The 12,003-nt window shown below is 49.4% G+C and overlaps 1 protein-coding gene across 1 annotated transcript in view; it reads left to right on the top strand.

Annotated features, from left to right (window-relative positions):
- The window catches only part of MOGAT2 (monoacylglycerol O-acyltransferase 2), a 30,568-nt gene that overhangs the window by 11,244 nt on the left and 7,321 nt on the right, over positions 1-12,003 (top strand). The window contains exon 2 of the mRNA XM_009321941.1: positions 1,786-1,964. Coding sequence (XP_009320216.1) covers positions 1,786-1,964 — 179 coding nt within the window. The remainder of the gene's footprint in view (positions 1-1,785; positions 1,965-12,003) is intronic.

The following is a 12,003-nucleotide window of genomic DNA, read 5'->3' as shown; positions in this document are numbered from 1 at the left end:
AAGGAGTGGCGCCCGGCACGAGCAGTGGTTCGTTCTGGCCTGGAGGATGCATTGCGGGTTGGACCTGTTGCTCTGCAGAGAGCTGCAGTGTTTCCCCATGCACTGTATTAGTGCCTACCCAGGCACCTGCCTTGCTTTTCTGTTCAAATGCTGCTCGATGCAGCGTCTCTACCTGTACGAGGACATAAGATCCCATTTCAGCTTTAAGGAGGTTTAGGATCCTGCTAAATTTCCTTCCCCACCCCCCAGGAATTACCAGTACCATCATGCCAGTGTTTTAAAAAGGGGCAGGGATTTGTTTTTACAATCAAAGCTCTAGGATCAGGGTGACTTATCACAAAAACCCCCTACAAACCAGACCTACTTATTTATCCTTACACTAATTTCTCCTTTCTCCTTTCTACTTATTTGCTGTTAAAGCAAACAGGAGGTACAAGGAGGTCTCAAATGAGAGCATCGTGTACATCTTCTTTGATAGGCCTTAGCTGAGATGAGATGGAGAGGGCAGGTGCCGGGTGACTCCCAAAGATGAAAATCCAGGTCTCAGAGGATGAGGGCATGGATGCATCTATCTCACAGCTGAAGCTGAACAGGGCATCTCCATCCTCATGTCCTTCAGCCCTGGGTGCTGGATCTGTGCTGAAGACCCAGAGAAGAACAAAACATACAGCCCGCCAAACATGATGTAACCCATGAGCTGGGTGAGGCAAAGGGCTTGGATGAACAGGGTTGGTTTTTTTAGCTCCATCTCCTCCTTCCCAGACAACACCAAGACTTCCAGAGGGACAGATGAAGAGGACACAGCTATTCCCAGGCACTTCTTAGGGCATCTGCTTTACCAGGTGGCATCTTGGTGGCCATCAGTGCTTCCCAGTCTCTGTGCAGACAGACAACGTTGGGCTTGGGTGGGATTTGATGTACCAAGTGATGCTTGTTTTGCACACAGACTTTTCTTCTCTTGTTCCCGTGCCAAAACACAGGGCATGAGGGAGGTGGGTGGCAGAGGGCAAAGCTGAGCACTGATTGGAAGCAGCTCAGAAAAGTCTTTAATGACTTGGGAAAGTCCCAAGTCATTAATGTCTTAGGGAATGAAATAGAGCATTCTTATAAAATCTGTGATGACACCGAGTTGAAAGGACTGAAAATCCTCTAGAGGCCAAGATTAGAGTTGAGAGTCAACCGAGAAGTGGAGGAAAAGGTTCAAAATCAATAAGAAAAAAATCAATCTTATATATGGGAAGATAAAAAATTAAAAATCCAAGACAATTAAAATGGGGAAGCGATAGCTCAGGACAAAGCTATTGAGGACTGTGTGGACAGGGCATAGTGCCCCACTTTGCTGCTGTTGCAAAATGCCAGGTGTCATCAGGGGGTATTAACAGGAGTTTTGGGGTAAAACACGGGCATTATCGTTGCAGAGGTCAGACTGACTCCAGAGAAAAGCCAGACAGCAAAGGGATAGAGATCTGATCCACGAGGACCCTCTGGATGCAGTGAGGTCCATCAGACTTGTGGGAAGAGGGGGACACGGTGGCCTTTGGAGAAATAGGTGGTTGCTGCAAGGACGGTGCTTGGTTGCTCTCTGGGTTCCTGGGGCAGACAGGAAAGAAACCACCGCTTTGCATCAAAGGTGCCTTCACACTGATAAAATAATTCAGCAGCAAGCCCGGTGAAGGCTTGGGCTCCATCCCGGCTCCAAACAGACCGGGTCCCTTCAGGTGAATCATTCCTCTCCCAGTGCCCACCTAACCCAACTGCCAACTCACTGTCTGGCTTTTCTCTCAGCACAGTGCTGCACCGTTGCCTTCATCGCCCTCTTCTTCACGCGTTTTTGGCTGGTCAGTGCCCTCTACGCTGCATGGTGGTTCATAGACAGGGAAAAACCCAGCAAGGGCGGGAGGCGGATCCACACCGTCCGGAACAGCGTCGTCTGGAGGTACATGAGGGACTATTTCCCCATCACGGTAAGTGCCACCGATCCCATCGGCTCGTAGGAGATTCGGGGACCAACTTTATCCTTGGTGTTTGGAGGTGGGTCTGGGGCCAGCAGTCGTGGCATGAGGTGCTTGGAGGTCAGTGTTGAAGGATTGTCTTCCCAGCTCCCAGATTACTGCAAAACCCAGAAAAAATGTAGACCACCAGTTTCACAACTGCATCCTTTAATCATCTGCCTTTTACGCACCCGTTTAACCTCGCTGCATTCCAGCAGTTAGGGAAATCTCCCCTTTCCTGTCTTCCATGTCTATATTGTGACACTCCTGCTCCTCAGGTTGTCCACCCAGTGGACACAGGTCCAAGTTTTGACCAAAATCCAAGAGGTCCCGGCGCCCTGCAAGGTCAGCATCCCCTTCTGCTGGGGAAGAGGCTGGATGGGTAAAGCTGGGTGTGCACTGGGCAGTCTCACAGAGTTGCTGTTCCCTTGAGAGGAACTTCTGTGACATTTCCAGATTTACTTTAATGCACGTGGCAGGCCTTTGCCCTTACTTTCTATCTGCTATCCCCTTGGCATGGCATGAATGCATGGACCAGCACGAAGTCCTGCCTCAGAGCCATCACAAGTCAGTACAAATCTGAGCAATGCAGCAGAAGAGTTCATGGGCCATGCAAGGGAGTGAGTTTCTAGGGTAGACCAAGCTATGGGAATTTGTAAGATGATTCCTTTAATGAAACATTGCCTCTTGAGGGAACGCAGGTGGGATGCGGACAGCTGTGCCTCATGGTTAGGCACAGCCTAGAGTCAGGAGCTGGGTACTGTAGTCCAGGTAAAATGAAGTGGGGAGCCCAAGCAGCCAAAGGACTCATCAGCCCAAAGGAAAAACAAGAGCCCGGGTTGAGAGTCCATCCTGAATAGAGTAGGGCCTGGGATAAGCATTAGGGGGAGCTGGAGCAAAGAGAGGACCAGAGATGACGTGCCCAAGGTCACCCATGCGGTTTGCTGCTCAATGAGAAATGAGAGCCAGCTCTTTCGAATCCCAGCCCTGCAGTTCAACAGTAAAACATGAGGTTTCTCTCTTCAGTTTGTCAGGGAGAAAAAACCACACAGCCCCAGTAAAACACACCCGAAATTTTCAAGGTCCTGGAGTGCAGACTGCAAGATTGGTGTGGAAGGAGAATTAGTTTATGACAGAAGTCAGGGCTGGGCAACAAATGAGAAGATGAGGTCTGTCTGGATCTCTCCTACTATTTCTGAGTAGATCTTACGCATACTTGTGTTATAACAACTCAGATGAGCACATCTGCCCCTGAAATGATGGTGCCTAAAATGTATCTTCTGATGTCACATCATCGCCTTTTGCAGGCCACAACTCAGTACAACATTGACCCTAGTGCTGCAGGTAAAACGGGGGCTTTGCCAAGCCACAACCTGGTTACACAGACAGTGTGTCCCAGCAAACGTTCCTCCTTTTCATCAGAGTGGAAACATCACCTGATGTCAAGGCAAACTGCCTTGACTGCAACACCACGGATATACTTAGATCGGCCTGTAAAGGCAACACCTCCAGGATACCCCAAAAGTAAATGTTGCACGAGGAAAATCGGAGCTTTTTGATTTCCCCTGATTTCCCGTCCCCTCATTTCAATTTTCATCTCGTCCCAGTATGCTCCTTGGGTCGGTGAAGGAGCAAAGGGGAGTGCTGTCTGTGACCGTGTCCGGTTAGTGACATACAGCACTGTGCAGGCTGGGATCGCCTCTCACCGGACCTGGGTGCAACTGCTAGAGATAGATGTGCTGGGCTGAACCAGGCCATCACCCTCCCTTTCCACTGCTGTGGACAATTCAAGTAAATCCACTTAATTTTGTGCTGGAAGCTGGCATACGCCAGCCAAACTTCCCGTGTCTCAACTGGGTGAACTGCATCCCCCTCAGCCTCTCCAGGACCATCGATGAGACTAAGTCTACCTCGGCCGTGTCCCACTGCCATGGGTTTCTTTGCTCAAAGGCATGGCAGAAAGTGGTGCTGAGGACCTGCAGTGAGTTATTTTATGGCTAATCTCAGAGCTTAACCTGTGATTTAAGGGCTTCTGGATGAGCTTCAAAGCAAGGCCCCAAAAAGGTATATCATAGTCTTCTGGGGAGGAACGGGAACGCATCCCAGGAAAGCTCGTGGTGAGTTTTACCATAAGGGACAGGTAATATTTTATGATGTTTAATAAGAAACACCAAGGGGGTTCCCAACAAATTATTCTCAAGGTTGCCTTAGGAAATGCTAGAATTGCCATGAGCTATTTATGTGGCTGTAATGACTGTATGCAATATATATTCTGTAAATTATCTGTGGCCATAAGCTGCCGCTTGGGCAGTGTTGTACCAACCTCCCTGCTAAAACTTAGCTGCCAGCTCAGTCCAGAGACACCTCTTCTCCTCTCCCTTTGTATGGCCATGCGAACCTCCTCCTGAACACCACACTGCATTGTCCGTCTGTCCTTCCCTCCCTGGGTGCCACTGCCAGGCAGGGAGGACCGGTAAGACCAGTAGAGCTACTGGATTTGGCTGCAGCTCACTTGGTGGAGGCAGGGAGGGTTTGGTGGAGCCTTTCTCCCTGCTGGTCTGGGAGAAGTCAGAGCGGGCTCGGCAAAAGGACAGAGGAAAACAAAAATATAATAAAAAATGCATTATAAGCAAGCAATCACATAATGTTATTTCCTTAAAACATGTTCTCAGTCTTCCACACTTTGTTTGCTCAAGGACTTTCTAAGCCAGAATATAGGATTTAACAGTCCTTGCTGAATGCATCTGCTGCTATTTGTCACTACAAGAGCGCAGAAAAACACTTGGCATCCCCAACATCCCACAGCAAGGAGCTCCCCAGGTGAACCACGCAGTGTGAAGACTTCCCTGCTCCCTGCTTGTTTCCTTGGAAGCTCCCTGGTTAGCCCAAGCAAATCCTGTCCCACCTACCCAGGCCGCTCCTGGTTTTATACTCTGTTATATCCCCCATCTGCCAGCTTTTTTCCCACCTAAAAACCCCAAACGCGTTTGCTTCCTTGCATGGAAGGTATTTCATTTCATACCTCCGAGCACAGGCTGATTTGTTCCTAGCAGCATGGAAGTTAAGCATCCTAAATATTGCTTTTGCCACCCTGTATGCTGCTCTCATGAGGAGCTGAGCTGAGCTTTTGGTCCGAGCATGCGCAGCTGGGTGCTCCCATAGACCTCTGACTTGCCCAAAGCCCCAGCCACAACAGGGGCACAAGGGGAGTGGGATTTGGGGAGGCGGACGGATGGAGACCCAGCACCCCGGGCTGTATTTATGTGTAGATTGAGTTCATTCATCCCTGGAGGATTAGTCATCCTGGGAAGATTAAATGTGGCTCCTAATCCTCCCAGACCCTGGCAGCAAACTTAGCGTGGCCAAGCATCAGTGTCTGGAGGCAGGAAGAGCTGCCTGCTATTTTATTTTAGGAAGTGACGTTAAATGCTGCCTTTGAAGGATCCCTGGGCATGTTTGCTGTCACGGAAGTGAAGAAAGTTCAGGATGAGCATCTGTTTTCTGGGGATCTGGGCGGGGTGAATTTGCACTTTGCTGCAGCGAGCGTCTGGCACGTGGGAGCGTGCAGGCTCCGAGCTGTGCCTCCGCAGCGCATGCAAGGAGCACCCTCTGCCGATACCACCCTTGCACAAGTGCCGCTTTGCTGCTCGGGTTATTCCCCTTGGAGCTAACTGTATTTTAGTTAGGGGTTTGGGAGCTATAGGGTGAGGCAGGACCTGAATGAGTTTGGGTGATTTTAAAAGGGGGATGAGAAAAAAAGCACTGAGAATCCAAGGGGGGGTCCAGTGCATCGCCCGGGAAAGTTATTTCTGCTTCACCCCCCTGTATTTTAACCCTGTTCTAGTCCTTCTTTCTTATACGCCCTCATGATAGGCCTGCATTATATGGCTGAGCTCAGCTGGGTCTTAAACTTGCGGAAAATATACCAAAAGGTGTAAAATGAATCTGTTTGGGGCAGGCTACAGTTGAACAGATATCCAGTGATGCCTGCTGTGGGTTGATGTCGCCTCCAGAGAGATTTTGGATACCTTGGACTGCTCTACCTATGCTATGTTCAATAAGAAGTCAATGATCTGTCTGCTGCTGACAGGTTTTGGCCCAAACCCTTATCTCCATTCGCACAGTCCCTTCCCCATCATTTATCAGCACATTTTTATTATGAAGGATACACCCAGCATTACAGTAAAAACAAATTTCTCCGTCACATGGTCAAGCAAACGCACATCTTCACTGCTGCTTCTCCCCAGCCCCAGCCCCTCCTGCCACTGTAAGACTGCTGTCACCAACCTCCCTCATACAGCCAAGGTGCTTTGGTAACCTCAGCTGAGGAGCACCATGGACGTGCAGAAGGTGAGGACGGGCGTGAAATGGGGAAAGCCTAAGCTTGACAAGATTCATGTCTACCGTAGTCCTCAAGCAGAAGTCACCGTCTTTCTTGCTGACTATAAATTGAAGCTGGATGCTTGGCGTAGACAAGGCGTTTCACCTTTAGATCACACAATCTGGGCTACAAGTTAAATCTAGCGGCAGGAAGCTAAAATTAAGGTCTTACAGGGACCAATCTTGTCTTCAGGTGCTGCCATCATTCAGAGCAACCCCAGCAGGCATCATCTTACCAGCTTTATTCTGGGCAGCCTGAAAAGTGCCTGCTGTGTGGAGAAGGTCCCTGTGGTCTTCACTGCACTGTTTTCCCCTCGTGAAGAGCCACGGGACATTTCTTACTAGCCTTGGGGTTACCTAAGTGCCAGTTGGACCTTGTTATCTATAGCGACTGGCAGAGTCCCAACCTCTGTCATTTCTGTCATCGTGCTTGAGGACTTGCTGGCGTTACTGGTTTTTTTGTTAGCGTAACTAAAATGAGTTATTGGAGAATTGACCCCTAGGAGCTATGATTTGGGATGGCTCCATCCCATAGCTCATTCATTCTCATAATTGCATAAACCATGACGGGGGTTATTTGAGAGTGCTGCGGTTCTGGGGAAGTACGAAGCGTTGCAGAGAGGGGACAGCCCAAGTTCGCATGAACCAAGCCCTGCCAGGAATATTTTCTTTCTTTTCATAGAAGAGTGGTATTATTTGTAACTTGGGATTTTGTGTCATCGCCCGTGACGTTAAATATAATTTCTGGTTTCGAGCAGTCTTGGCTGTTCACTTTGCTTCCTTCTGTTGGCTGGAGGAGAGAAGAGAGATTGTTAGGGCAAAAGCAAGACATGGCCAAATGGCCCAAAGCCATCTCTCTCTCCTTTTCTGAGGAACTTCTCTGTCGCATGTCTTGGCCCTCTCTTCTCTGCCCTCGGGTGACTGGGGGAGGAGAGGCCACCAGGAGAGGTAAGGGAGGGGCCACCACCGAGGTCACCAGAGGACTGTGTCCCACCATCTGCGCTGCCAAGCAACATGCTAAGCCACTAGATAAAGGAGGTCCTACAAGACCCCCAAAAGCAGCATCACGCAAGAGCAAGGGAGGACTTGGGCATTTTGGAGCTGCTGTCCTTACCCAGCTTTGGGAGTGAGGGTGATGAAGTCCCATCCTAACTCAATTTAAACCCACCTGGCTGGTCAGACTCCCCGATTCTTGCTGCAAACACAGCTCTGACCTGGCATTGTGGCACCTGGAGAAAACCCCAGTGCCTAAAGCCCTCTTTCTCCAACTGTCCCTCTCAGACTCACGCCATTGCCGGGACCTGAATCCCATCTTCCTCAGCAGCTGCTGGCAGTACTCAAATATTTGCCCTTCCTTTGGTCTTCCATCCAGACACCCTTGGGTGGGCTACCCGCTTCTCTTCGCCTTGGCACAATTTCTCCTTCTTCATCTCTGGCTGGATTTCTGGTTTTCTCTGCTGGGTTTCATCCCACAGAGAAACTGGCTGCATGTTTCATCCTGCAAGAGACGCTCTTTGGAGGTGCATGGGTAGCCAGCAAGGCACCTGAGGATTTGCTTAGGATGAAGTTGAAAGGAGGTTTATCCTACTTAAGAGCAGATTAATGAACACAACATCCTTGGAAACAGAGTTTGGGGGCAGAGAAGAATAGACATACAATAGCAATTCAATTTGGGAGACTTTAAATGAAGAAGGCACAAGCTTGCCGACCAGCCTTCCTGACCACATCCTCCTCTGCTCTGCGAACAGCTGTGGGGGTAATGCCCTGCTACTCCCTGTCTCCTACCCCACGTTCATCCATCCCTAAGGATGCAATGTCATGGCATGTCAGTGCTCTCTCTGACTACCTGTCCCCCGGCATGGCAAGCACCATGCACTGCCCATACTCATCTCCACTTGACTTGATCTAATTCCTCACTTAACAACTTTTTAATCGTCTCAGCCCTGCAAACAATGCCTGGGTACCGCTTCATCTCCCGGGCATGCTGGAGCACCCAGCCCTCCAACCCTTTCGACTCAGGGAGTATTTTACTTTCCTCAAATATTAGTACACCAGCCTTACATGGGGAATCGCCCATCCTTCCTCCTCCCGTGGTTTGTGGCAGGACAGTCCAGTCCGCAGAGGACAACCAGGAAATCCCAGCCACATCTCGAGGGGTGAATTAAAGCAGCCTTGTTAAACCAGTGGTGAACTCCTGTGCCACTCCTGCAACACTTCAGTGACTCAGAAGCCCTAATTCCAATTAGCTTAATTCTACTCCAAAATGAATTAAAACAAAACAAAACAAAACAAATACCAAACAAAAGCCACTTTAATTCCAGCTAAGAGCATCTGCTTGGGATGTTAATGCGGTTTAACTAATCCAGTTTAAAATTAATTTGTATTAATTTGCTTGAGATCCTGGCTGGTACATGGCTTCTCATCAGAGCTCCTGAACGTCTGCGTATGCATTTCCCTAACACGGCTGACAGTGCATGGAGCAGGTCTAGCCATGTCTCTGCGGGAGCTGGGGGAACTGGGGCAGGGTTTCACCCATGTCTTGGACCCACATTTGAGTAGACAGAATAAAGGGGGGTTTCTGCTACTGAGTAATCACTGTGAGCACTGAACAACTGTAGCTATCAAGATATTTCTCCATGAAGGAGAAGCATAAAGTAGACCTCATCCTCCAAAACACAAATTTAAGTTCATTTGTTGGGAGGGCCAGGATCACCCCAGATCTGTGATCTGGAAGGACTCATAACACCTTTGACATGGGGTCATTACCACTGTCAGCAGCCAAGAAACAAACCAGCATCCCGACCGTGCTGAGGGGAAGCTTGGGGAAGCCAGCAAACCCATGGCTCAGTTTGGAGAGCACAACCCTGAGCTGATAACAGCTCCTTGCCTTTGGACCACATTAATTTGGCATCCCTCAGATGCCTCTGAGATGAGAAACTGGTCTTACCAAGAAAACTTCGAGTCAAGCACTTGTCTCACTTAGATGTTTATGCACAGACCGGCTTGGCTGGACCCTTAAGTCCTTTGACAATTATTAAACGTTCAACTCACCCAGAAAGACCAAAGCAGCAAACGCCGTCCGGTGGGTGTGGAAATGACAACCCAGCCGAGGCAGGAGGGAGGGGAGTCCCACCCCTCTGCACCTCTACCCCAGCCCCGTTAAGTACTTGGGGGCTGGGGTGCACGGTGCTGAGCTGGGCTGTGCCGTGTCAGGTATTAACTTTCCTGGCGGTTTGGAAACAGCCTGTCATACAGAGACTGACCTCTGGCAGGAGGAGGGGGAAGGAGCGAATAAACAGTGGGAAGAAAACAGATGGGAGGATCAAGTTTCTGCATTAAAGAGTTTCCAGAAGGAGAAGGGTGGTTTAGAGTCCAGGGGCCTGACCGACAGCGTAAGAGACACTGCCCAAGCCTCTCCTCTGCTACAGATTTCCTTCTCACTCTTATTCAAGCAGTTTGGTTTCTCTGTAAGTTCTGGCCATCAGTTTTTTTACAATGAGGGTGGTGAAGCACTGGCACATGTTGCCCAGAGAGGTGGTGGATGCCCCATCCCTGGAAACATTCCAGGTCAGGTTGGACGGGGCTGTGAGCAACCTGATCTAGTTGAAGATGTCCCTGCCCACGGCAGGGGGGTTGGGACTAGATGACCTTTAAAGGTCTCTTCCAACCCAAACCATTCTGATAGTCTATAATCCTATGAAATCATCCAAAAGTGAGTAGACGCTGTGATAACATGGGGACCTTCTCTCCCCTCCTTTTCTTATGCCCTGGAAGGAGTCCACTTTACAAAGCGGAAAGAGGCAAATAATTCAACTAAGTCACTAAGATGTGGTCAGTGCTACTGCAGGGGACGGCTCTTGCAGAAATATTAACCAGATCCACCAACTCTTGAATGACCAGACACCTACCTTCTAGCTGCCCATGGCTTAGAGCAGGGGTTAAAAAATCACAGAATCACAGACTGGTTGAGGTTGGAAGGGACCTCTGGAGGCCATCTGGTCCAACGCCCCGTGCTCAAGCAGGGCCACCCAGAGCTGGTAGCCCAGTATGCCCAGGGGTAGTTTTTGAATATCTCCAAGGACGGAGACTCCGCAACCTCCCTGGAGAACCTCTGCCAGTGCTCGCTCACCCCCACAGGGAAAAATGCCCCCCCTGAGAAGACCCTTGCTCCGTCCTCTTGTTGTCCTCCCTTCAGGTATTTATAGACATTGATGAGATCCCCCTGAGCCTTGTCTTCTCCAGGATGAACTGTCCCAGCTCTCTCAGCCTCTCCTCACAGCAGAGATGCTCCAGTCCCTTTATCATCTTCGTGGCCCTTCGCTGGGCTCTCTCCAGTCTGTCCATGTCTCTGTTGTACTGAGGAGCCCAAAACTGGACACAGTACTCCAGGTGTGGCGTCACCAGTGCTGAGTAGAGGGGAATGATGACCTCCCTCCACCTGCTGGCAATATATCTAATGCAGCCCAGGATACCATTCGCCTTCTTTGCTGCGAGGTCCCATTGCTGGCTCATATTCAACTTGGTGTCCACCAGGACACCCAGGTCCTTTTCTGCCAAGCTGGGTGGCCCCCAGCATGTAGTGGTGCATGGGGTTGATCCTCCCCAGGTGCAGGACTTTGTACTTCTCCTTGTTGAACTTCATGAGGTTCCTGTCATCCGGATACATAGGATACATAGAGTTGGATATATAGATCATGATCAAGCTCCAAAATGCGTGTGTGGTTTAAAAGGCCCTATCCAGAAGCAACAGTAGTTGGTAGGCATCGAGACTTTAGTGGCATTGAGGCCACTAGGGAGATGAGGAATCATTTATCAGTGACAGATGTGCCATCCAGGGTCATCATAAAACACCAGGGGTTGCGTTTGGCTTTGTCTGTAGCCAGAATTAGCCTTAAAAAGAAACCCAAAACAAAAAAAAGCCCAGAAAACAATAGGATAATGCAGATCAAGATGAAAAATGCAGTAGCTGAAAATAGGTGTGCACTACAACAAATAAAATAAATCACAAGGTGATCTCAATGGAAAGTACCAAAAGAAAATATGATCAGCCAGAAATAGAGCTGGAAGGATTGCTGGTTGGTGGGTGTTCAGTCCTTTGTAAGGGGACATAACCTCCTTCTTCCCTCACTTCTTATCAGAGATTCATAGAATCACAGAATAGTTTGAGTTGGAAGGGACCTCTAAAGGTCATCTAGTCCAACCCCCCTGCCATATGCAGGGACATCTTCAACTAGAGCAGGTTGCTCAGAGCCCCGTCCAACCTGACCTGGAATGTCTCCAGGGATGGGGCATCCACCACCTCTCTGGGCAACCTGGGCCAGTGCTTCACCACCCTCAGTGTAAAAAATTTCTTCCTTATAGCTAGTCTGAATCTCCCCTCTTTTAGTTTAAAACTATTCCCCCTTGTCATAGAATCATACAATCATTAAGGTTGGAAGAGACCTCTAAGATCGAGTCCAACCGTCAACCCAACACCCCAGGCCCACTAAACCATGTCCCTCAGCGCCTCATCTATACGTCTTTTAAATACTTCCAGGGATGAGGACTCCACCACTTCCCTGGGCAGCCTGGTCCAAGGTTTAACTACTCTTTCAGTAAAGAAATTTTTCCTTACATCCAATCTAAACCTCCC

This window comes from Pygoscelis adeliae, unplaced genomic scaffold, assembly GCF_000699105.1.
Source record: "Pygoscelis adeliae isolate BGI_AS28 unplaced genomic scaffold, ASM69910v1 Scaffold263, whole genome shotgun sequence".
NCBI lineage: Eukaryota > Metazoa > Chordata > Aves > Sphenisciformes > Spheniscidae > Pygoscelis > Pygoscelis adeliae.
This window is presented reverse-complemented; position numbering and strand designations above follow the sequence as displayed.